We start from the raw sequence: 25,943 nt of genomic DNA, 5'->3' as shown, positions 1-25,943 counted from the left end.
TGTCAATCCGAGTTCCATAGGATGATGACGAATGAGGTTACCAGTCTAATCAGGCCACCTTCACAGAGGGTCTTCCAATGCCCTGTGTAAATCAGATCCCTGACGTGAGAGTGGCACAGACGAAGTACTCCTATTTAGCACAGGAATACCAAGGTACACTGGGGAGCATATCCCATAGTTTAGAGGAAATATGCAATTACTGCCAATCCCTAAGGGGGGGGGGGGGGGGACTTAAGAATACACATATTACCCGAAGGAAGCATATGGAGAAACACTGGGGTGTCCAGCCGCAGGTGGGATATTTCAACCCCAGGGGTGGCAAGTTGGCTTGCCAAGGGAAAGACACATGCTCAGAGAGATTTACAGTGGAAACACACATGTTGGGGTCGCTCAGGGAGGCTCAACTGAGGAAAATATCGCACGCATCCAGTCCGAAGAGTGGAATGGCGAGCAGGTGAAGACACCTGAGCGGGTTCTAGTACTAGCTGGTTGAAGCGAGTACATGAGCGGACATAGGCCCCACATGGAGATTGTAAAATCTGTTGGGTGTCGCCCAACCTGCAGCTTTGCAGATGTCTGTTAGCGAGCCACCATGTGCTAGAGCCCAAAAGTATGCCACACTCTGGTGGAGTGGGCAGTCACACCAAGGGGGTATGGACAACCTAGCTGCTGGTATGCCAAGCAATTGTGTCCACTATCCAGTGGGACAGCCTTACTTGGAGAGAACCTTTCCCTTCAGCTTCCCACCATAACAGACAAAGAGCTGGTCTAAGGTCCTGAAACACTGCGTCCTGTCTACGTAGGCACAGAGAGCGCGTAATGGACAGAGCAATGCCAAGGCTGAGTCTGCCTCCTCCAGGGGCAGCGCTTGCAGGTTCACCTCCTGGTCCCAGAAGGGAGTGGTAGGAACCTTGGCCACATATCCAGGCCGGTGTATCAAGATCACGTGAGAATAGGCTGGCCCAAATTCCAGGCACGCTTCGTCAACGGAGAATGCATGCAGGTCCCCTACCCTCTTGATGGAGACCAATGCAACCAGGAGTGCTGTCTTCATTGACAGGAATAGAACTTAAGCTCTACTGATTGCAAGGTGTCAAAGGAAGCACTCTGTAGGGCAGTTAGAACCACTGAGAGGTCCCAAGAGGGTACAAGAGGAGGGCAAGGAGGATTCACTATCCTAGCTCCCCTCCGGAACCTGACGATCAGGTCGTGCTTCCCCACCGACTTACCTTCGATTGGTTCATGTTGTACGGCAATATCGGCAACGTAGACCTTCAGGGTGGAGGGAGACAGCCTTCGCTCCAACCCATCTTGAAGGAAGGAAAGCACGCCGCTGATCGAACATCTCCGGGGGCCTTCTCGGTGAGAAGAACACCAGTTGACGAAGAGGTTCCACTTCAACGCATAGAGGTGTCTCGTGGACGACGCTCTAGCGGAAGTGATGGTAGCCACCACCGCTTGTAGTAGGGTACTCAAACCTGCCTCATCCCATCCAGGAGCCACACATGGAGGCTCAAAGATCACGATGAAGGTGCCCCGTCCCTGAGAAAGGAGGTCCTTCCTCAGAGGAATTGTCCAGGGAGGTGCTGTCGCAAGGAGTACAAGCTCAGAGAACTAGGTTCAGTTGGGCTAGTGTGGCACAACCAGAATAACCTCTTCCTCGTCCTCCCTGATCATAGCCTGGTATTCAGCAGGGCTGCGGGGCTGGTACGGGCAGGAGCGCCTTCCTGCGACCACCTCCATGTACTGAGGCGTCTGAGTCGTACTGAGGCGTCTGAGTCGGCTCACCATGTGATGTGGCGATATACATGATTTCATCGGCCGGGGGACCGAATGAGACCGCAGACCTGCGGGTGGGCCGGCGAACTCACTCGGGACCACGCAGGTTTCAATGTGAAAGATGGGGTATGGACCGAGGAATTTTCGTTGGTTTAGTTCCAGACCTGCCGTCTTAGGTCACACCTGAAAAATCTCTCCTCGCAGTGGATCTGACACCTATGTGAACACAAGACTGATCGCGGGATTCAAGCCTGTGCACACCTTGCAGTCGCGAGAGTTTTTTGACATTTGTCAGCATGATATTAGAGCAAGGCCGACCGCACTCGGACACATTTCGTACCGGCATGGATCTCACAGTGATGAACAGTTCTGCTTAGATTTTGCTCATAGAAAGCTCCGCCTCTTGGTAATATAAATCCACCACAAGCTCTCTGATTGGTTGAGATAGAGGAGGTAGTAAATTCCTCTCAGACACGTGGTTATAGTGCTGCCTAGGCATAACTTAAAACAGCTTGTTTGAAATCAGAGAAACACATGAGAGGTCCTTTTCAAAAGTTACTCTTTAATACTTTTCGTCTGTGGTTATTACAAAAATGTCAAGCATTTAACACAGACCCAAGTGATACACATTCAGTTGGCGGACAGAACATCACGGACACATACACACAGTATAATCTCCCATTAACACACACAAGGCCACGAACCAAAGAGGTAAAGATATTACCGAAATTCCTCTTTTTTTTCCTGACTGAAGTCGTTAATTTCAGTAAATATGCTTAAAATCTGTGCTGCGCTGTGACGCCTCACAGGTAAGTTGTGGAACAAACACCTTCCGATTATGTGACGCAACATTTTCTAAGAGGGTAGCCTATGTACAAAAAAATTATAAGACAATCCGGTTTCTCACCTGGATACACAGTGTCACACTCGCACAAGTACAAACAAAAATATATACACATCTGCGTGTTGTACAGACAGATATAGTTCATAACTTCATAACAGCACTTAAGTACCTAAAGCATACAGATTCCCATGAACTTCCAGCACGCTCCATCTGAGCCTCATGGAAACGAGAATCAGCTCGTATGGACTTTGTATGATTTGAAGTTTCCACCATCAATGCGTCTGGCTTATCTCTATATTTTAGAGCCATATAAAATCATTTACATTTGGGGGTAAATGTCTGAATACAAAAAAAAAAAAAAAGAAAAGAAAAAAAAGGCACTGCCATTTGTTATTCTAGATATGACTTCCCAGCCTCTTGCATGCATCTCTAAAATATAAATTACATTTTTTGTTCGTTTTTTTTTTTTTTGTTTACGTACTTTTTTATTTGGTTTTACCTTTTCATAAACATAATAATCTTTTAAAATATATATTTTTTATATATACGCATATGTACGTCAGCCTGCAGTCAATACAGGACATCGGCTCTTGAAAATAACGAAAACAAGAATAAACAATGGGAAAAAAAGAGCGTAGTAAAGGAAAAAAAAAACAAACACCTCTTGTTTCAGAATAAATGCAACAAAAAATAATAATACAAAATAAAATGAAATCAGCATTAGATACGTTCTAATTTGCTAACGCGCCCAAAACAAACAATGAAGGCTTCGTCAACGTAATACCAGGTAGCATGTAAATGTTTTAACACCGTTACAGCATCCGCAATTCTGCTGCATCATCGCACTGAAGAAACGAATTTTCTTCCAGCTCGTCACGTGATGAACATTTCAACAAATCAGAGTAGAATTCGCGTTATACTCCGCTATCCAATCGCGAGCGAGCAGCATTCTTCGTAAACAACTACGCAATGACGCTACGCATTTAAACACTGTAACAGTCGAGGTGAAAAATCTGCATTCAGCAACAGAATAACGGTGGAAAAATTGCAAAACAGCAAAAAAAAAAAAAAAAAAAAAACGATTCTTATAAAAAAATATTTAACCACATTTTAAAGAAAGAAAAACTGGCTCTTTGTTTACGATGTGACAATAACACTTTGTTAAATACACCATCTGGAGAGGGTTTAGCAAAATAGTTCGCATTTAGAGATGCTCACAAGAAAGGGAAAAGAAAAGAAACCAGCGATATTAAAAAATAAAAAGCCTGACATGTCTTTTGACTATCACGTAGGTTTTTTAGATAAAGAATGCAAATTGGGAAAACAAAACGTCGGAAAAAAAAAAATAACTATGTTGTTATTTGAGATGTACTTATGGTTACCAGCCATAGCAAAAGTTAATACACAAGGTATCTTAAATAATACATCTAATGAATACAATAACCTCTGCATCAATAATAGAAAAGAATAAATAATCATTTGAATCTGCTAATTGTTTTCAAATGGCAGTGATGAGTGGCTTAATACACACAAACAAATGCACCTCTATAAACAAGATGCACAAGATGCCACACGATGGTTTGCTAACATGCTTTGTAAAACACTGGCTACCATTTTGTTTAAGGCATTTCATGCACATTAAAAGCTCTAGTTTGGAGGCACCAAGTCTCTTATGAAGCTGAAACACTGCATAGTCAACATTCTCTCTTTTAGGCAGTTTCATAACCGCGTCGGTCGCCAGACTCGCCACTCGATGGATGTGAAAGTGCTTTACTGTCTGTTTACTGTCATGATCTGTTTCTTTGGATGAGCCGAAAAGCATAAAACACTTGAGGTGTGGGTAGGTGCGTCAAGTTGCAGGCCGGCAACACGCGGACGCGGACAACAGGGTAGGCTACAGTCCTGTGGTGTGGGAATTGGGGGGGGGGATTTGGTGGGAGGGCGATGCTAATCCAGTTCTTTCCCCCCCGCTGCCCTTGATTCACACCGTGTTGCTGATGACAGTCTATTGCACATTTTTGCAAATTCACTTTTGACGGTTTCAGCAAGGATTCACAGCACCAACGGCAGGAAAAAGCAAAGTTATTATAGCAAAAACTCTAAATAATATACATTAACAATCACTGAACACCCTCATAAAGGGACTTTAATGTCCTGGATTACAACAGTTAAAGCAACAACAACAAAAAAGACCCTTCCCATGCAGAAAATCTGATCTTCACCTGTAAGAGCCCAAAACTAAAAGCTCATTTCTTATTGTAAACTTTCTACTTTTTATACCTGGCATGATAACTAACGGCTGATATTAAGACAATACTGTAAAAAAAAACACACACAAAAAAACCAACTAGCCTCATTTCTTGGTAACTATTGCACAGTTTCACCACAAGGCGGCGCTCTGTACTAATAACTGGTGCATTAGTGTTATTTCCTTATACATTTCAATGTGCAGATCTCTCTCCCTGTTGCTCCAACAGTCTATGTCCTGCTGACCAAGTGTACCACGCATGTGATATCCCAAATACACAGACACAAGATCAAAACGTCCACATGACCCAAATTTCACTACACGTCACTCCACGGCTGTGCATTTACAGAAAAGAACTCGATGCATAAAACTGATCTGTAAAACTTTGAATCTATCTCTAGGCCCTGACATAATCTGTAGAAAACTCTGCAGATTCCCACAGTATCATTCATGAAGTACACATCTCCCAAGTCTAGTGTTTAAGCTTTAAGCCACCATTAAAATGTGTGTATATATTATATCAAAAGATAACATATATATAATATTTCTGCCAGGACATGTGCACTTCTGACCTACATGTTCACCTGCTCTACTTCAACCTTTCCATCTACTTGCATTTGCTGGCATTTCTCCCATATTCCCCTCCTCTGACCTCCTGATCTCCCTCGACCTCTGTTCCTCATGTCAGAATCCCCCGCTCTCTCCACAGACCCTTCCACTCGCATCACTTCCTGTTTCCTTTCCCATCGCCGCTCACACGTTCCCTCTCTAGTACCATCCGTAGCTCTGACTGTCTTTGTAGTGCTGTAAATCCTTTCCTGCCGGCACAAGAGAAAACTAGAACAACAAAACAGTAAATACATACACAATTGTAAACTATGAAGCCGTTTAGGAACCTAAAGCTGTACACCCGTCCTCGGATTTGAACAATTACTGTTTTGATATCCTTGACAGTATTATGTGTAAACATACTGCGACATAATATTTTTAGCATCTGCACAGAGGTGCAGAAATCTAATCTGTTACTACATGTCATCTGGTTTCGTCTGCTGGTTGGTTTTGGATTTTGTGACGTCCCAGACAGCCACCCGAACGCTTCCAGTTGTCTCCGTTGCTTTACGGACCCCCTCTAACGGCCAGCCTTCACGAAGACCCTTTGCTGCGTTCTTCTATGGAAGTGTTGAAGATGTGATTTTCTCCCAGAATCGAATGTAAACACGCTTAAGTAGTCATGATGACAGAACTTGCTTGTGTTAAGCCTTTCAGTAAACGGTGAATGGCACTGTGTAGGCCACGCCCCACCTCTCCTATTGGCTATTGAGTTGGTAGGTGAGCAGGTGGAGAGGGGAGAGTTTATAGACAGAGGGGCTCATGACCTCTTGATGACCTTTCCCCTGCTGCCAGCCATGCCGTCTCCCTGCGCGCCCTCTTCTCTTCTCTCAGATGGTTGAGGTTCGATCAACGCCATCTATGGAAACGAGTGACATCGCAGTTATTTGAATACTATCATTGTGCAACTGACAAACACTTTTGGGAACGTTCACTCGAAAATATGACATCTTTCATTCTGTCACGTTCCATTCAAACGTTTGGGATATTTAATGCTTTAAGTCGTTTATGCTCACCAAGGCTGCATTTATTAAAAGAAAAATACAGTGAGAAACAGTGACATTTTATTACAATTTTTCCAGTCTTCAGTGTCACATGATCCTTCAGAAATCATTCTAAAATGCTGATTTGCTGCCCAATGAAAAATGTCTTATTATTATCAATGTTGAAAACAGTTGTGCTGCTTCATATTTTTGAGGAAACTGATTCTTTAATGAAAAGAAAGGTTTTGAGAACAGGATTTATTTGAAATAGAAACATTTTGGGACATTATGAATTTCACTTTTGATCAATTTGACAACGCTATCTTGTGATTTTAAGAAGTGGCTAATTCGTACGACCTCACTCGTACGAATTCGTTCGATTTGTCTAAACCCACATGTTGGGTAGGTTTAGGGGCGGGGTCAGGTCATTGGTACGAATTCATAAAATATGTAAGTTTTAGCAAAAATCGTACTAACTCGTACGAGTGAGGTCGTACGAATTAGCCACCTCGTAAAATTTGTACGAATTGCCGTGAGATCGGGTTGAATTTGATGCATCCTTGTTGAATAAAAGTAACAATTTCTTCCCAAAGCAACTTTTGAACGATAATGTAAATGACATAAAAATATGAAGCACAGGACTTCTGGAAATCCACTTTGAGTGACTCAAATGACTCAATGAATTAGTTTTATCAAAACTGGACTTCCCAACCATACAGTTTCACAGAGCAAGCAGTGTCACTCTGCGTAATGAGGGCACCAAAACTCCCAGGCAGGGTGCTGACCAGAGGAGCTGGAGGTCCTGAGGGGTGGGGAGTCGAGGGGTACGCTGCCACATGAACACTACGGGCTCTGTTGGCAGCTGTGGAGCGAGCGGGGCATTCCTGAGCTCACCGCATGCGCTGCCCACTGCTCCTGCCCGTCTCCCTGATTCAGCCTGTCTGCCTCTCTCCTGTCTGTCTCCCTGCACTCCCCCAACACAAAGCTGTGCTTGTCCAGCGCCAAGCCCACTGCACTGAAAGCCTCTGTGTCAGCTCGGAGGGAGAAAAAAAAAAAACACTCTTTATGCAAAGAAAACCTCCACTTCACACGGGAATGCTCACTGCATTGATCCCGCGACATGTGGATACAAAGTAACGCTCCTTCCCGTCTGGAGCTGATAGTCACAATATTATACAAGATTGTTGTGTCTGATGTGTCTTCGCCCACAGAAACACCTCAAAAAGTTCAATTAAATGTCGTGGAGAAGAAAAAAACCATTTCCCCTTGAACATTTTCAAAGGGAAAAAGAGCACTTCGGTTTACTTCAGAAGGGTTTTTGACCTTTTAAATGAGTGTCATGATCCCGACAGAAACGTTTTCCTGGGGGGTTTTGTGATACTGCCGTAGTCAGCATGGATCCATTTCGTTTCCTCAAATTCCATTCTCATGGATTAAATCAGAGACTTTTGTCACACAGATTGGTAAACAAACAATATGAAGTATAAACAACATCCTTATTCATCAGCTTGCACCAAAAGAAGAGTATTTGGAGTACACAGATTCAGACATTGTAAAATCTTAAAAAAAAAAAAACATACCGACAGACTGCTTAGCTACTACTAGACAAGTACTTCCTGTTTTCAGAGATGGATATGTCAATATCTTAACTAGTTTAAGGTTTTTTAAAAGTTGGATATGTCAAATGTCATTAAAGAAATGGTTTAAAAAATTATAAACTGTTATGTTTTTAACTGCTAACTTTTCCTCATATCATTTATCCTGTTCATGTGGATTGCAAATGACAGGTTCAAATCCATTGTCATTTATTGAAGATATTAACAAATTAATCTCTGATAACATGTTTATTGTTGGATATCTGCGTGCCCAACTCTTAAAATTGTGAACTACTCTACAGGTAATATCTCTTAAGTCTCTTAAGCTCACAAAGGCTGCTTATTTGACAAAATGCACTAAAAACCTTACATTATTAATACATTTTAAAATGTAGTTTATTCTTTTCCTGGCAAAGCTGCTTTTGAGGAAATCGTGATACATTTTTGATGAATAGAAAGTAAAAAAAAAATAAATACATTTATTTAACATTATAAATCTCTTTAATGTCAATTCAACTTTTTATATTTATATAAATTGTCCTTCCTGAATTAAAGTATTAATTTCCTTCCCAAAAAAACAAAACAAAAATAATAATACAAACTAAGCTTACTGACCCAAAATGTATGAATGGCAGTGTAATTGTCATTACATATATATATATATATATATATATTTTTTTTTTTTTAACTGCAGTATTTTTAAACTGAACAAGTGTTGAACACGTACCTCCCAGAGCGTGTTCGGTCATGCTGAGACACAGAGACTCCAAACGATTATTGATATCTGGCTCAGTCACAGGCACATGTAAATCTGCAAAACCATAAACAAACTGTGTAAACTTTAACAAATTATTTTTATTTTACTTATTTATTCATTTATTACGACAATAAACTACACATAACAAGCCAAGTGAGGTCTGCATGACAGAGACAGATGTCTTGACATTCCATCATATAGAAAAAGTAGTAATTTTTGCTTTTTGCCACATGTTAAAGACAGGAAGATAAGGAACAGAACAGAATAGGTTTGGTCCACAAAGTAGGTCAGATTTGAAGCTTCATCCATGCAAAAGCATCACAGATCATTTTTATCAGACACTTTCAACTTACAGTACATTTATTACACAAAGTGTTCACCCTTGCATCAATCAAGGGTTACGTGTTTTGCTCAAAAGCACAATAGATTCAGGCCACCTCTTGTCAGACCTTTAGTCATTAGCCCAGACCTTAGACCACACGTTTCAGATAAATCATAGATAAAAACAGGCTCTAATAATCTGACCAATATTTCATCCTTTCTTTTTTACCATTAACCCACTCAGACCTTTACCAGCTAGAGAAAGCCAAACAAAGGTCTATTTCAAATTGTGACAGTGTCCCATTCACATCCTAGTCATTATGCCTGCTACAAATGATCAATAGCGCCAAATTGCCACCTCAATTTTCAAAATTCACAGCCATTATGCTTGCAAATTGAACTGAACTGATTGTGAACCGACTGAGTTCCCTCAGTAGTACACTGGACTATAGTGGGATCTTTGTTGTAAAAGAGTTGATTCAGTCTCGATGGGGTGGACTCTGGTTGCTCAGGACTCCTGCAGCGCTGCTTGGCCTGGCCTTTACAGTGCTCGTCTTTAGCTGAGTCAACAGCAAACGGCCCTTTGAAAATCCCTTGTGGGAAGGAAGAGTTGAGTTAGGCAACCACTGGCTGGACGGAACAGACAACCTGCTATTTTTAAGCATTAAATCCTGTAAGGCCCCTCAAGTCTCTCTCACAGAGCTCCCACTTTGATGCCTTTGAATGAATCAAGGCGTTAATATGAACACATTGGGATGGGCAGCAATGAGAAAGGGAAGGGGAAGAGTCAGAGAGAGAAAGTGGCAAGCACAAAGAAAGTCATTGTAGCATGCAACCTAGCACACAAAAAACACTGCACACACTCTTTCTTCGCCGAGTATTTCTGCAAATCCACGAGAACGGAGCAAACTATAGGAAGTGAGTCTGAGCTGCAGTCAGAGTGGAGCCACAGGCAGAGAGGAACATCGCTCTGCTCTGAATGTGTGTCAGTGGAGCACACACAGCACAACGCTTGGGAGTCGATGTGTGAAGAACAAGCAAAACTTTCCCTTTAAATATGTGACGCAGTTTCAGTCAGAAGAAAGAAACTGTCTATTCACTAGCAAATTTTTGATAATATTTTTTACTTGACAAGAGCCTTATTTTTGCTCAGAAATACATTTAAAATAAGGGTATCTGTTTAAGAGAATGAAATAAGACATTTTAAATATTTACAATGCAAAAAACACATATACACACGCATAGTTTCTATTTGCGTAGTTTCAATACGTAAAAATCCTGCGACACACAGAGAAGGAAATGAATAGTTGAGTAAAGTCGTTTTTTTCTTTGTTTTTTTGCGCAAAAAAAGTATACTCGTCCCTTGATAAAGTTAAGATTGAGCCACTGTAGTCACTTTGACTATTTTAACAATGTCTTTCATAACTTTTGGGCCGGCAAGTTTCAATCCCTTAAGAAGCCTATGGACTAGTATAGCTTTAGCTTTATTTTTTTTATTCTTTTCATGAAAATGCATTATTTTTACCAATCACATACAATTCATTTGAAATTTCCTTTACATTTCCATGATCAGAAAGGAGCAGATGGTATACTTTCACTGCACATGCGCAAGGGTTCTCTCGCTCTCTGTCGCGCGCGCTGCACAGTTTGAAACACAGTATGTGCACGCTCTTGCTCACTCACTCTAGATTCCGGGAGATTTGAACTAATTTGTGGGCATCAGCGAGCCTCTATCAATCTGCGGGAGACACCCGGAACTTTTGGGAGACTTGGGATGTCTGATATTTACACAACGCACACATACACTGCATATCAAATCTGCCGCCTTTTCAAACAGTAACATATTAAAATGTTTCCCAGCTTGACGATTGGCTGTCCAGCGGGAGGGGCGGGGCATTTGCATAAAACCACCATATTTGGTGTTACGGGTTTTCCCTATACATTTGTATTAAGGATTGAGGAAGTGGCATGTCTTTATATAAATAGTCTATGGATTTAATCAAAAACATCTTAATTCGTGTTCCGAAGACGAACGAAAATCTTACGGGGTTGGAACAATATGAGGGTGAGTAAATACTAACAGAATTTTCATTTTAATTTTTGGGGTGAACTAACCCTTTAAGTCATGTGGGTTTTTTTGTGTCAGAGATCTCTCCAGACTGTGAGTTACCAATGATCAGAGATTGAGTTCCTGTCTCTTACCTGTTTGCTGGAACATGGCCATGGTGTGTGGGTTGGTGTGGACGGGTAAAGATCGAGTCCTCTGAACTGAGCTGTGTGTGCGGCTGGGCATGCTGTTACTGCCTCCTGGGTTGGCAAACCACAAACCCTAACAATAAACAACAAAACAACACACGTCAACTAAATTACATTCACACCATCTTACAATCTGTGTGGGACTGACATAACAGACTTGGAAAATAATAACAAATGTAACGCAATTCATTCAAATAAAAAAACAGTTTTACCTATTATAAAGACTTTTATTGTTCTGAACATAAAATGTCTAGTTATAAAAGCACATCCTTTCTCATTCATTTAGTGTGAAACATGTCTTTTCTTAGCACAGGTCAAGAGCAAATTTAAAGGCATAGTTCACTTTGAAATTAATTTTTGGTATGTTTTAGCTTACCTCAAGGGCATCCAAGACGTAGGTGTCTTTGTTTCCGCAGTATTTTCAATTTTGACAATTTTCGGTCAAACCGTTCTTGTCTGTCAGTCATATAATGCAGGTTTAGGGGGTCCACGTCAAAGAGCATGCACAGAGAAGTCCAAATTAAACATGATTTAATGACTCGTAAATGTAAGTACACATTGATGGCCTAAGACACGAAACGAGCGGTTTGTGTCAGAAAACGAACAGTATTTATATCGTTTTTACCTAGTGTAACCACAGCCATGTCCAACTGATCTGAATCAGTTGTCCAATGTCCAACTGAACCGTGTCCAACGTTCCGCCGGAAGTGATCTCTTGCGAATGTACGTCCCTCATTGTTTACACAGAGATTTCAGAAGTTTTACCCTTCACTGTGAAGATTTAAACATTTAGATATACAGGAAATCGCAATGGAAGACGATTTGGATATATCTAAATATGTTTAGTAAAAGGTAAAACTTCCGAACTCTCTGTGTAAACAATGAGTGACGGAGATGCGCGAGAGATCACTTCTGGCGGAACGTTGGACACGGTTCAGTTCGGTTCAGTTAGACATCTGATTCAGATCAGTTGAACATGGCTGTTAACAAGAGGTAAAATGATATAAATACTGTTCGTTTTCTCACACAAACCGCTCGTTTCGTGTCTTAGGCCATCAATGTGTACTTACATTTATGAGTCATTAAATCATGTTTAATTTGGACTTCTCTGTGCATGCTCTTTGAGGAGGACCCCCTAAACCTCCATTATATGACTGACAGACAAGAATGGTTTGACCGAAAAATGTCAAAATTGAAAATACTGTGGAAACAAAGACACCTATATCTTGGATGCCCTTGAGGTAAGCTAAAACATACCAAAAATTTATTTCAAAGTGAACTATCCCTTTAATGTCACACTGGGTAAATATAGGGTAAAATAGGATTTCTTTTGATTTGGGGATGATTTGTAACTTATGGTCTTGTAAGATTCCTCCATTCATGGAGTGATTTGAAGCGAATACGCCCTTCTAACCTGCCTATCCTTCTTTCATTCACTCCCTTCATTTGACTCCCTCTCCCCCCTTTCCTGGCCCTCCCGTTCAGAGGAGCAGGGAAAAACAGGAAATGCCTGTGCACTGTTCTCACTGCCTCTGACTAGCTCACTCTCTCTTTCTTTTTCTCCTCTCCTCTTCTTTTCTCCCCTCTCTCTCCTCCCTCCAGCACTTCTCCCCACACATGACTCATCGCTATTACGCACACCTAACCCCACTGTCCACAGACTCTGAACCAGGGAGGCAGTTGGAACTTCCTCCCATTGTAAGCGTGCCTAGAAAAATGTTTGAGCAGACACGCAAGAATGCCAGGTTATCGCTGCGCTTCCAAAACCCAATCCTCAGTTGTTCCATTCAACAGTGATGTTGGAATTCTGGAATGCCGTAAATTGCCTCCAGCTCCATCCACTTCAAGAACTAGTGCTCCCTTCAGTTTGAAGTGGTGGTAATAGAGTCATTTGTGCTTTGGGTTTGGTGTGGTTGAAAGCCACTGTGAAATGACAAACCTGTCTGCCCTGTTTCAGGCCAGTAGGGGTGCTGCTGCTGCTCCGGGGGGTTGGTCCGTACAGGCCGGTGGTACCCAAAAGGCCAGGTCTTATACCAGGCAAACTCCGCATCTGATACTGCCGCAAGTTTCTCCGTGTGGGAACGCCGCTGCCTACACAGCCCGTGGTTGGGAGGGAGTTGGACTGACCGTAGCGGCTGCTGGAATGAAACAGGCAGACAGCGTTGTAAAATATATAGAAAAATTATGTATAAAAAAAAAAAGAAAATTATAAAAATATTCTAAACTAATTTTAAATGTATAATCTCTTTAATGTCCTACGTTATTGGAAATGTAATAATTTAAAGGCAGTAGACAATTAATGTCAGTGTCTTAAGGTCTATTCCAGAGGTGCATGTGCAATAATAATAATAATAATAAAAAACTCAAATCTACACTTTAAAAAAAACAACATTGCCAAAGGAAAAAATGACAAAAAATAAATAAAATTTTATATATATACACTGTGAATACACACATTTTATGTATATATAAATATATATATATATATAATATATATAATAATAATATATATATAAAAAATATATATATACAATGATATGTTAATTAAGGCACAAAAAGTGTACAGTTTAATTGATTCATTACTTTAATATATTTGACAGCCCTACTTTGTATTAAAAAAGACTGAATACAAGTGAGTCTTTTTGATTTTGGCAAAAGTACAAGATGAAAAACCAGAGTCTGTGTAGGAGGGCCTTCCAGTACTGGCTTTGTCAATGGGGACCATAAAGTTACAAAGGTTGTGAACCACTAATGTAAAAGTCTGTAATGCTTCACACGGAGACATAAAATCGGAGATTCTAGCTGAGTATCATATGCTCTATTTTCAGACCCTGATGCAATCCAGTAGGGAGTGACGGCATACCGTGACTCATGATCCTAAACACTTCTCTGTGGTTTGTGGTATCCGATCATCATTAAAGTCTTAGTCCAATAAATAAAAACACAGATGTCAATTTTGCCCTAAATCAGTCAATCTGACAGGGCAAACCTCAAAAGTTCTGTTCTTGCCTAAAGTCTGTTCTCAGTCCACTGTATGAAGTCATTTGGTAAAATTTGAGCAACAAAACGGGTTTTGCTAGGAACTGCCCTATTAATCAGATGACAGCTGTCATGATCAGAATCTTCCACTGAAATTTACTCAATCATTTACAAGTCAGTGATACATGTAATGTACAGTTAACCTGTCAATTTAGTGCAATAATGATAGTGCAATAATGATCTGCTTCAAGGGAAAGATCGTATTCTTTAAAATATCTTCTGTGTTCAGCAGAAGAAAGAAATTCACACAGGTTTGAAACAACTTTAGGGTGAATAAATGACGACAACACTTCATTTCTGGTTGAACTACCCCTTTAAGACACAGCTACCAACCAAATTAAATTCGCCCAAAAAATTTTTATGAAAACTGAGAATTTCCACATCAAAACTGTCCTCCATTTATTTTGTCCTCCAGAGAGGCATTTAAACATGTAATGGATTTTTAAATGCTACACCTATCTGATTTTTTTTTATTGCATTTTTCTACAGCATGTTTCGGCTTGGGTCAAACTAACTCCAAATGGAAATCCTGAAGAACAATTCATTTTTTAAGGGTTAATTTTAGGATAAAACAGGGTTAAAACTTCAGTAATATCGGTCTAAAGGGTTTTAATATGTCGGAGGGACATGACGTTTTCCAGTATCAGGGTTTCTAGGACCCTAGACAAAAGAAAAGTAAATCTCAAGAGAAACAAAAGATTAAATTGCATGCTAATCATGACCTCCAAAATTCACTCTACCTTCGTCTCTGTCCTGTTAAGTCCAGTAAAGTTTTCCGTGAAATTGACCGGAACTGCACCTGCACCTGCTGTTTCCATGACAACAACCTCTTCTTCTGCGTCTCTGTGAAGGCCTGCGTGGGGTGCGAGACATTACACCTCATAAGTGAAGACTCCAAAACTGTGTCTAATGGGACTATGTCTGCTTATTCTTTAATTGTTAGTAATTTGTTCAGCAGCTTCAATAATAAGAATAATACAAATCAATACAAATAACTGGATGCTCGCCATTTTCTGACCATGACAGTCTTACACAAGAAACTAAAGCAGTTTTGTATTTTGATTTGGTTAAATATGCCTAATACATAAATGCCTTAAACACCATGAAATCAAAATTGTTTATTGACTTTAATATCATTTTTATTAGATTTGACACCTGCAATAAATTATATTTTTACCAGATACATTCTTCTGCAGTCTTCCTGATAAGAAGACCATAAATATTGATGACAATATACAAATGCAAATTTTATCCAATCTAATGCTCTCTAGAATGATACCATCCCATTTGTCTAGATTTTTTATGTCATGTCCTTTTGTCTTTTTTATTAGCTTTAAATATATATATATATATATCTATTTAGCTTTTTATTTTACATTTTTATTTTATTTAATGAGAATTTATTGAATAATAAAAAGCTGATCAATATTTGACAATAAGACCCAGAACTTTCATATATTAATGAATGCTTACCTCATGAATTAGGCACTTATCAATAAGCTGTAGGTAGGAACTAATGTTCTCCTCATCTGACCCGGAGACTAGGAGTTGTGTGCAAACTGTCACAAAGACAGACAAAAAGAGTCACATAAAATAAAATCTTTTTTCATGATGCCAAAACTACTACTACTGCTGCTGTGTTTTTTTAGTATGTGTTTAATGTGACTTTCAGTCTCATATGTTTATGGAAAGCTCAGCAAAAATTAAGGAAAGTCAATTACATCATGTCTGTCTGACAACCTCTGACCCATTTTTCTCTCTGTGAGATAAAGATGTGTGGAAACGCAAAGTAATGGATAGGATTTAAACAATCCTAAAAGCCTGAAATGATTCTCAGATTGCAGGAAGGAAGAACTACGCGTGAACCTTTGCCCATGACGCGAGTGAACTGAGCAGGGATGTCTCCCTCGGCTATGAGCGTGGAGTTTCCCTCCGTCTCTCCTCCGCCCAGGTGTGAGCTGGCCATGCTGCTCTTCCCCTCTGCGCTCAGCAGGTGGCGCTGTGAGGAATCCTCTGTGCTGCAGGTTTTAATGGGCGTCTGGATGATCTGGTGAAGCTCTTGCAAAGGAGCACGTAGATTCCCTCCCTCCAAAATGTCCTGAATGATAAAGCGAGAGAGAGAGAGAGAGAGAGAGAGAGAGAGAGAGATGACAAATGGATGGATGCAAGTTATTCAAGGTTGTGGTGCAGCATTATTTTGGACACTTCCATAAATTCAATACGGGCAACTGTCAGGTGTTGGGATATTTCAGACATGTAATGAGGCGGAAAATGACATGTGAGGACAAAATAAAGGTCTACCAAAAATACGTGCGTGTTTGTTTCCCCGTCGCACGGTGCGACTCTAACAGGGCCGAAACATGAGGGACATTAAAACTTTAAATGGATCCGACTATCAGGAGGAGGTGTCTTATTTCTGATGCTACAAATGCTCCGAGATGGAAAGCTTGATGAAAAGGTTGCTCTGAAATTAGACATCTGGCTCCTTCCTGTCTCTTGTTGTATCAAATATTGTCCTTGAATTAAATAAAGGATAAAGTGAAAAGGATATTAGCAGAGGTTTGGGCTCCGGAGTTAGTGTGAAACTGCAGTTAATGATCAAGGCTGGAAACTGAAAGATTGAAGGTGAAAAGCATCTGCCGTACAAATGAATGCAAATGTGAAATTCGTGATCAATAGGACGGATCAGATGAACAAAGTTTATGGGTTGAAATAAACTGAGATAGGAAAAGAGAGGCTCTGACCTTCTCCAAACAGCGCAGAATGTTATGTCGGTCTTTCAGCTTCTGAATACTGATGATGATCTTGTGCCGTGCCCCTTTAGTGACTTGCTATATCAGAGGAAAACAATGCTTAAAACACAATCTGACATGCATCATGACCGATTGGTGATAATATGCAACAATGCTACAACATATACAATTTACAAATCTTTAAAATGTAAGTACAAGATCGACAAATTATATGATTCCCCTACAATAATAGCCAAATTTCACACATAAAAACTTCGAATTGTTAAATGGTCCCTTGTGTGTTATTCCAAAAGCAATGTCTTTCTATGTTTTGTATGCATTGTTACCACAGTTACTAACGCTGCCGGATATACAGTAGGCCACAACTAGTTGTGGGCACAAAGTATTTGGAGCTAAATGCACAACATAGCTAAATCAAGATACTATAATTGTGAGTATCTCATGTATCACATAAATTACAAGAAGTAATTAAGTCTTGTGTCTGGCATCTTGTACATGCTAGAAGAACCTCTCTGGCAATGTTACTTTGTAACTTTAAACTATTGAACCGGTTGGAGGTGATCTGCACTTATTTTCCGATATAAATACCTAAACATTATTAAAACAAGATACATTTAGTTGAGAATGAAAATGTCATTATATATGAAGTCTACTTTTCAAGTTCAAGTTCAAGATCTTTATTTGTCCCCGAGGGGCGATTAGTTTTGCAACAGTAGCCAAATAAATTAACATGCATTACACGACAACATCAACAACAGTTAAAAATTAAAAAGTTAAAAACATTTAACATTTAAATACAAGTATTGTCAATGTGCAGACAGACATTACCTATTCTTTACAGAGTTAAGCAGAGAGATCGCAGAGGGAACAAAGGATAATTTAAATCTATTAGTTTTGGCTGGTGGCTGGCTTTAGAGATGTCTAATAAAACTGAGTGAGATGTATGCTTCAAGCTGCAGTCCGCATTTTTCCCTCTTTGTCGCCATCTTTGTTCGAAATCTGCAATTGCAGTCATTCGCGGACTTATCAACTTGACGCGAGTTGTAGTGACACTGGCATTCAGAATCACATATTATTATTTTTGGAAGTATGGCCAACATAATAATTTTCACCGGAAAATGTCATCTGAACACGTAACTAACATTGACTTTTGTTCTGGTTCTGACATTGCAGTAAATCGCACTGATTAAATCTTACAATCACTTATCATCACACAAAACCGTGCAAATTATACTTTGTTCTCAACTTGTTAATGTTAGCAACGTCAGCATTGCGTGACTACATGTAATGTCCTTCCAATATCTATCCGTTTTTTCGCATGGGTCCAGTTGCAGTCTCTTTTTTTCTGTAGTCACTCTGAAGTCCGAACGAAGTCTTTTGCATTTTACAGCAGGCGAATCTGTTGTCACTGGTGATTGTCGTTTGAACCTTTCTGGATCCGCCATCAAATTGATAAGTTTAATTATATCAAGTGCTGTGAGAAAAGACTATAAATATCCACCTCCAACATCCCCACACGCAAAATAGCCGACTTGCCGAGACTCCTCCTTTATGTGACGTAATGACGAAAAGACATGCTCGAATTTCCCACGGAAATCCACCAGTACCACAGTAGTGGAATTAAAAACATTATTACAAGCTTACTGTTTTGAATCGAGCCATGGCAAGCAGATAGCGTTGAACACTAGCTGGTTATGTATTTTCTCAAACAAGTATCTTGGATCATTTTTAACACAAAAAAGTTACGGACTGCAGCTTTAAATTTGAAAAGAACTGCCAATGGGGTAAGAAATATATATAAATATAAATTGAAATGTGGTATATATATACACTTTGGAGAATAAGACAAAAATTAAGAAAAACATTTTTTATTAAGGTGTAAAAATGAAGAGTAACGAAAGCACCAACCTGAGCTTCCAGCTGATGCTCTGACAGTGACATCATCTCATCATATGTCATGGTGGAGAAGAGCCCAGCGTACTTATGCAGACGTAGACTCTTCAGCCAAGCCGGCACATCTGAGAGAGACATCACATTATTTCGGATGAAAAGCAATGCAAGTTAGGATTTCATGAGAGTGACCTAATTTTTAAAGTTCTGGGAAAACCTTAATGACTCATTAGATCAATTATTTATTTCCAAGATCTTGCACTAAAAAATGGGTTTAACACAGTCAGTCACATCCCTGTTTCTATAAATGTACATGTGGCTCACCCCTCATCCCGCTGCCATCCTCATGGAATGTACTTCGGACAGCAGCGTGTTCCTCCAGGTGCTCGCTGCCTCCGCTGCCCGAGGACGCCACGCTGCTCTGGGGAGAGATGGGGGCATGGTCGGGGGCCGGCCCGCGGGGACGCAGGTCCTCCTGAGAGAGCCAGCCGTGCCCCAGAGGCTGGTTAGATCCGCCACTCATCGGAGGGGTCAGAGACACAGAACGCCTCAGAGGACTGTGCTGCCCACCCGACAGGACTGCGAGAAGAAGAAGAAAAAAAAAACATGCAGCATGAGATCAGGCCTTGGCATCAACAAATCAGGACCGTTATATTTCCAGAAACTTCTATCAAAAGCTTCCAATTTACAAGCTACGTTTAGTAGCTCTGCTGTTACCAAGCAGACATAAGGATGAACTTTTTTAAAACACACTATTTTCTGTCTAGTCAGTGCGGACAATCTGAGGGTCGAATAGTACGGGGGCTTTCAGTATGGAAAATGATTTTGGACCGCAATGAATATGAGAAAGTGGATATGCTCTCATACTCAAGGGGTATTCTAAATAATTAATTAATTAATAAAAAATAATGAAATCACAATGTAACAACATACCATCTACTCCAAATTCCTGTGACACTGCAAACCATGCAGCTCTTATTTTAAACTGAAACTTTTTTGCCGTGACCAAGACCAGTTTCTTAAGTGTTTACTTATTACATTAAATAAAATACAATAGAATTGGATATATATATATATATATTCAGGTTTTATATTCATTTTAATTTTAAGTTTTTGTCGTTTACTTTTATTTATATTATTTATTTTATTTATATTTACTTCAGATTTACTTCTAATCTAATCTTAGTACTTCAATTTGTTTTAATTTAAGTTAGTGGTCAAGGTAACTTCCAATTTTAATTTCTTTTTCTTAAATTTAAGCTTTTCATCTAATTAAATTATATCTATATACTACAAAATATTAAACTTCATTTCAATTAATGATTTTTTTGCATAGTTTTCGATTTTGTTATCAATAACACTATCAATAACTTTGTTCAGACGCATAATATATTAAAATCACAATACTAAGAACAAAAATTGTTCATTTGTTTTGTTCAGTTATTTTGTACAACTGACTTCTGACAAACATCCTAATTTATAAGTCTCACAACATAGCATAAGAAGTTATAAGCTGTTAAGGGTTAAGTATGTATGTTTCACTGTCAAGTCATTCATTTGGGATTCAAATTACACTGTTTTTGATTCACTGAAAATAACCAACTCATAAGAGTCTGAAAAATGTATAACCTGTTCTAAATAAAAGTTTTCTTTCCCTAAAGACAGGCAAATTATAACAGGTAATCAACTCACAGTAGTAGATACACATGAACCGTACCCCAGAGCCCATTTTCAAGCAGACATGTGTGTGTTTCACTCCAACCAAACAAACCTAAATCTGATGTCAAAGAGATTCAGATTTACAGCACAAATCTGAAACAAGTCTGACTAACAGCTTCTGTAGCACTAAATTGCTTTAGCCAGAACAACCAACACAAGTTTATTTGTTTCCTACGAGGGGGGAAAACCTGGCAAACCAAACAAGCTGCAAGTCTTTTCCACCTACTAAACAGGTGAGCCTGTCTTCTTCTGGAACATTCAACCCCGTCACGGGTGAGGGGAAAGAGGAAACAAACAGAGACTGAGATGGAGAAGATACGTTATAGGCCGTGTGGAGCCAGTCCTCTCCTCCTATATGCGGCTGTAAATGTTTGGACTATGTATAGGTCTTCGCGGGCTAGTTTAAAATAGGTGCCCAGCTAACATTTCAAGTTCCAGTCCCTAAATATTAGCCATTTTCCCTAAATACAAACCTCCACAAAGGATACCTTACAAGGGAAGAGCTGGGATGGTATGTAGTACTTAGTTAGGGAGGTGAGAGGGTGTTTGTGTGTGTAAAGGAGGGCACAGGATGCTCTTCTAATTCAATTTACCAATGTTCCATGATGATTATGGTTATGTCTTATACATTGTTACATTATATTCTTTGTCAAGGAGACAGTTGTGTTTTTTACTCTTACTTCACAATAACAATTAAGGTAAATTTGCACCTAAAAAGTAAACATGCATCTACTTCACTTTGTTGACCTGATACCCTACATGACAGAAGCAGTCATTAATAATATTTTACATTTTATAATATTAAAAAAAGTATATAGATTAAGCAGTAAGTTTGTGCCTGTGTCACTTTTTGTTGACCTGTTGAGCTTACACGGATCAAAATCATAATGAATGTTTTAAAAGCCTACATCCTGAGGTTGCTGGAGGAGAGTTGTGAAACCAGTCCTTTGTACTGTTGAAACTCTAAGTAGTCAAAAAATAAAGAAGATCTGGTGAAGCAGTGCTTTAAATGTTCCCTTATTTATATCCTCAGCTGTCTCCTTCATCAGAAAAAAAAGACCCTAACATTCTTAGCTGGAAATATCATGCTCTGACCACAGATATGTTCAATCTGAATATCTTTGTTACGCCCACAGCACGGCAGTGCCGCATGTACACATTTTTGCTCTCGTTTTGTGGGTCGAAAGGCCTCTGACGTTGCTGAGCTATCGTAGTTATGAATGCTCCAACATGATTGGAGATAAAACTGAAGTCTTAAGTACAGCATCTGAATTTTCAAGGGGGAAAGGGGTAGGGATTTGAGAGGGACACTCACATTAAAGGGACACTCCACTCATATGCATTAAGCTTTCCATTGTTAGAAACCCAGTCATGCTATTGAATGGTCATGCAAAGCTCTCTCATTTTCCCCTGAGACGAGAAAAATACGTTATTTACCTTTTTCACTTCCTCCCAAAATTATGCAAAAATTGTCATTTTACGTCATTGTAGGAGGAAGTGTAAGAGGGGGGATTTCTGTAAAGACTACAAGCACTAGATCTCACCCTTTCAAACCCCGCCCTTAGGGGGCTGGACCTAACGTGCAAACAGACCAATCACAGATCAGTGCCAGTGCGTTTGAGTTCACCGGCAGAAACTTTTTGAAAATATGGACGAAGGTACTGAATACGCAGACGGATGCATTATCGAGGACAGGGATTACACATAGCGTCAGCCATCTTTTATTTTGAAAGCTAAGCTTGCAGGCTCTAGTTCTGTGGAGAAAGCTGAGTAGTAGGTGTTACCATCCTCTTTTTCCGGACATAACTGGTCGTCAATGTCCGGGATTCGGCTTTTGCTTTCTGCAGTCGCCAGTCATTGTTTACATGCAGATCTTTTGTTTCAGGTCCTGTTTACACAAGAAGGCTCGTGGGTGAAAACGTAAGAATATTTTATCGGATGTGCCTTTCGTTTACACGGCGACGGCGTTTTTGAGGCTTAAAAATGCAAAAAAGTGAAACCACCCTCCAGAGTGGAAATCTTAAAAACGCTCCGCCACCGCGTTCCCGTGTAAAGGGTAAAAACGCAAAATTCTGCTTGACAGTGAAGGTTGTACGCAGGCGCGCGGATCGCCACCTAGCCGCCTGGAGTGCATACTACATTGAATTTCACACACTTTTGCGTCACCATTTGGACACGGATTTCCCACCCAAAACTAATATGTCTAAATGCAGAATAAAAAGTGATAACGCAACGCCACTTTTGCGTTTTCTCTTCAGAATCGTTTCCGTGTAAACATAGTCTCAATTTAACTGTATTCATTCCATTGGTGAATCTGAATGTAGTGTTTACTTGAACGCTAAACAAGTGATCGGTTGATGTGCGTTTTAACATTGGTAAGAAAATTCCCGCTCCTCTGTGAGAGATATGAGACCGGTGCGTCTCAGGTGTCGCTTATCGGTAATCACGTCACCGGCCTGGCATGGCGCCGTTCTCCTGCGGCCCTCACTTTCATTACAGTAAACATAATGAATGTCGACTGTACAACGCAAAAGCCGAATCCCAGACATTTTGGGCGATCTCGAAAAAAAATTTCGGGCAGACTCATCACGGAGACTCACTAGTAGCCTAGACTTGTTGTTTAACTACTGCGCTCTGTTACTGGTAGGCATGGCCTCCTAGGCAGTGAAGCAAGTGCATTCTGAGAGTTGTTGTCTTTCATCCACATAAGCCAAAAATACATTTTCTGTCTTTTCTCAGTCTAGAAAGCTCCAAATTCAAAAATCTTTCTTCTACATAAATGACCCATTTTAAATACACATTCATCTTTCCAGAGGTGAAGTATCCCTTTAATGTAAATCTCTGACTCTGAATCTGCAGCTGTTTTAATCTCACTTGCCAAAGACAAAATAGAAGAATAGCCCACTCACTTGTGTTGGTCCCACTGCCTGTTCCTACAGCATTGATAGTGGAGGGCACAGAGGATGCTGGGTACAGGGAGAGGTGGCCGTTTTCACAGCCCTGTTGCTGATGCTGCTGCCAACTTCCGAGCCCAGAGTCCCTTGAGCTCTGCCAGCCATTGAGACGGTCATCCGACCCGTAGCGCTGGTGGTGGGGGTAGAGGTGAGGAGGCTGCCCGTGGTGAGATGAAGACACACGCTCAAGGGAATCTCCCGCTCCTCGGGCAGCCGCCCGCTCCTCCAGGTGGTTGAGCCAGAGGGCGAGGTTCGCCCGGTCCTCGAGGGAGGTTGCAGGGTGAATGAGGGCATAGGACAGAAGCTGCCGGCTTTCCTCCAAGTGCCGCCCATGTTCGATGGTGTGGCTCAAGATCTTTGGCAGGAGACTCATGTACTCCACCTTGGCCTCGACGTTGCCAGGTTTAAGGAGAGGCAGGTGGGTCAGAACCAAAGAGATGACCCGTTCCTTCGTCTCACTCTGCCACTGACTGATCAATACTGCAAAACAGAAAAGAGTAAATAGCATTAAGTTAGGAAAAGGTTAGCATGAGTTAATAGATAATGCAGTTTAAAATAAAGAATGAAATAAAAGGAATTCAAAGTAAGTTTACACCTTAATAAAATAAAAATATATATATTTTTTTTTCACAGAGAACGGCACATTAAACATAAACAAATAAAATATAAGCAACTCAAGGTTAATACAATAACACACAAGATTAACTTGGGCAAAGTCATCCCTGTTTTTCACTCTTCCTTTAAAATAGCTGCCAGATTTTAAATATTTTTTTGAGAGCACTACTCATAACAGGGTCACGCAGCCTATTTTAACATGCCTCTGATACTATAGGAACTATTTGAGGTCACGGCAGAGGCTTTGTCCACCACCAATAATAGAGAACGTCGGCCATGGAGTGAACTTCTGGCCACTTCCAGATCAGGTCTATGACTCATTTATTCTCTTGGTCAGCCTTTTATGTAAGGTCAAAAATGGGATCCAGGAATGTCTTGTATGATCACAATCTCATGAAAGCAGTCAAGAACATGTCTCACTCATATTTTTAGGCTGACTAGGTTGTAAAATCATATTATGTAAATGTGAGAAAAAAATGATATATATATTTTTATATATATGTAATTTATATATATATCTATATAAATATATATATATATATATATATATATATATATATATATATATGAAGAGTTCAGATGCAAAAGCCTCTAAATACCATTTGAAATTTTCTTCTTTAATGATGATTTTTATCAAACTTATATATTTAAGTTCAGTAATTTCACTTAAATAACAATTAATAGGTAATTATCATTGCCATTTAAGTGAAATTACTGAACTTAAATATACAAGCTTGATAAAAATCATCATTAAAGAAGAAAATTTCAAATGGCATTTAGAGGCTTTTGCATCTGAACTCTTCATATATATATATATATATATAAGTAAGCATCATTGTAGTATGTGCAACTGTGTGGACTTAAAAAAATCATTATTTTAAATTGTGAGTCACAACTGAAAATAATGGGAATTACAAAAAGTAACTTTATAAGATGATGATCTACACTCAAATACTCTTTTACTTGCCTTTATTAAATAGTTTCAGTGGGGCATAAAAATTTACTTCTTCAACAATGTACAAAGTAATTACAAAAATTATCAAATCTAGATGCATTATGAGAATTTGCGCTTAAAATAAGTCATATTTCTTATGCAAAACTTTCCCCTGTTTGATTTTGGGACAGAATGAGACCCTGACACGTTTTGACCGGTATGCAAATATCGAAAATAATCATAACATTAAGACATGTTTTGCACTTCAAAAAGACAACAATGATAGTAGTGTTAATGCAACAGTTTCATCAGTGTGTGCATGAGTAGAGATGTTTCAGAGGTCTTCTGTCATGTTTAGCAGGGAGCTATTTGACACACAGACTTGAGGACAACTGGAGACCAATGATTAGGTGTCTCTCTAGGAGTCTTTTTCAGGCACTTCCATTTTTACTGATGGGCCAACGAGCTTCTAGAGGGCAAGGAGACAAACCTTCTGGTGGTCCTTTACTGAGACTTTTAAAGCAATATCAGTTACTAAGCCAGACTTTAAGGCAATCCATTTGTTATAAAACACAAAACAAAAAGTGTTTGATGGAAACATTTAATTAAGTTCATGTCTTCAGTACTAAATAAGACCATGTGTGCAA

The 25,943-nt window shown here is 39.8% G+C and overlaps 1 protein-coding gene across 3 annotated transcripts in view; it reads right to left on the bottom strand.

The window, feature by feature from the left end:
• Positions 1–2,321: 2,321 nt before the first annotated feature.
• samd4a (sterile alpha motif domain containing 4A) overlaps positions 2,322–25,943 on the bottom strand; it is a 45,940-nt gene continuing 22,318 nt past the window's right edge. The window contains exons 3-13 of one of the 3 annotated variants that reach the window (XM_089120227.1): positions 23,703–24,227; positions 19,399–19,653; positions 19,093–19,202; positions 17,176–17,262; positions 16,298–16,529; positions 15,905–15,990; positions 15,172–15,284; positions 13,332–13,530; positions 11,339–11,465; positions 8,786–8,869; positions 2,322–6,339 (exon numbers count right to left, since the gene is read on the bottom strand). In XM_089120227.1, the coding sequence (XP_088976353.1) occupies positions 6,311–6,339; positions 8,786–8,869; positions 11,339–11,465; positions 13,332–13,530; positions 15,172–15,284; positions 15,905–15,990; positions 16,298–16,529; positions 17,176–17,262; positions 19,093–19,202; positions 19,399–19,653; positions 23,703–24,227 (1,847 nt within the window). In that variant the 3' untranslated portion in view covers positions 2,322–6,310. Of the gene's footprint in view, positions 7,498–8,785; positions 8,870–11,338; positions 11,466–13,331; positions 13,531–15,171; positions 15,285–15,904; positions 15,991–16,297; positions 16,530–17,175; positions 17,263–19,092; positions 19,203–19,398; positions 19,654–23,702; positions 24,228–25,943 lie in introns of all 3 variants that reach the window. The other 2 variants (XM_089120226.1, XM_089120225.1) reach the window with 2 other exon arrangements.

This window comes from Pimephales promelas, chromosome 15, assembly GCF_988280905.1.
Source record: "Pimephales promelas chromosome 15, fPimPro1.hap1.1, whole genome shotgun sequence".
Taxonomy (NCBI): Eukaryota; Metazoa; Chordata; class Actinopteri; order Cypriniformes; family Leuciscidae; genus Pimephales; species Pimephales promelas.
The sequence above is the reverse complement of the archived record's forward strand: the minus strand, read 5'-3'. Positions and strand labels throughout refer to the sequence as shown.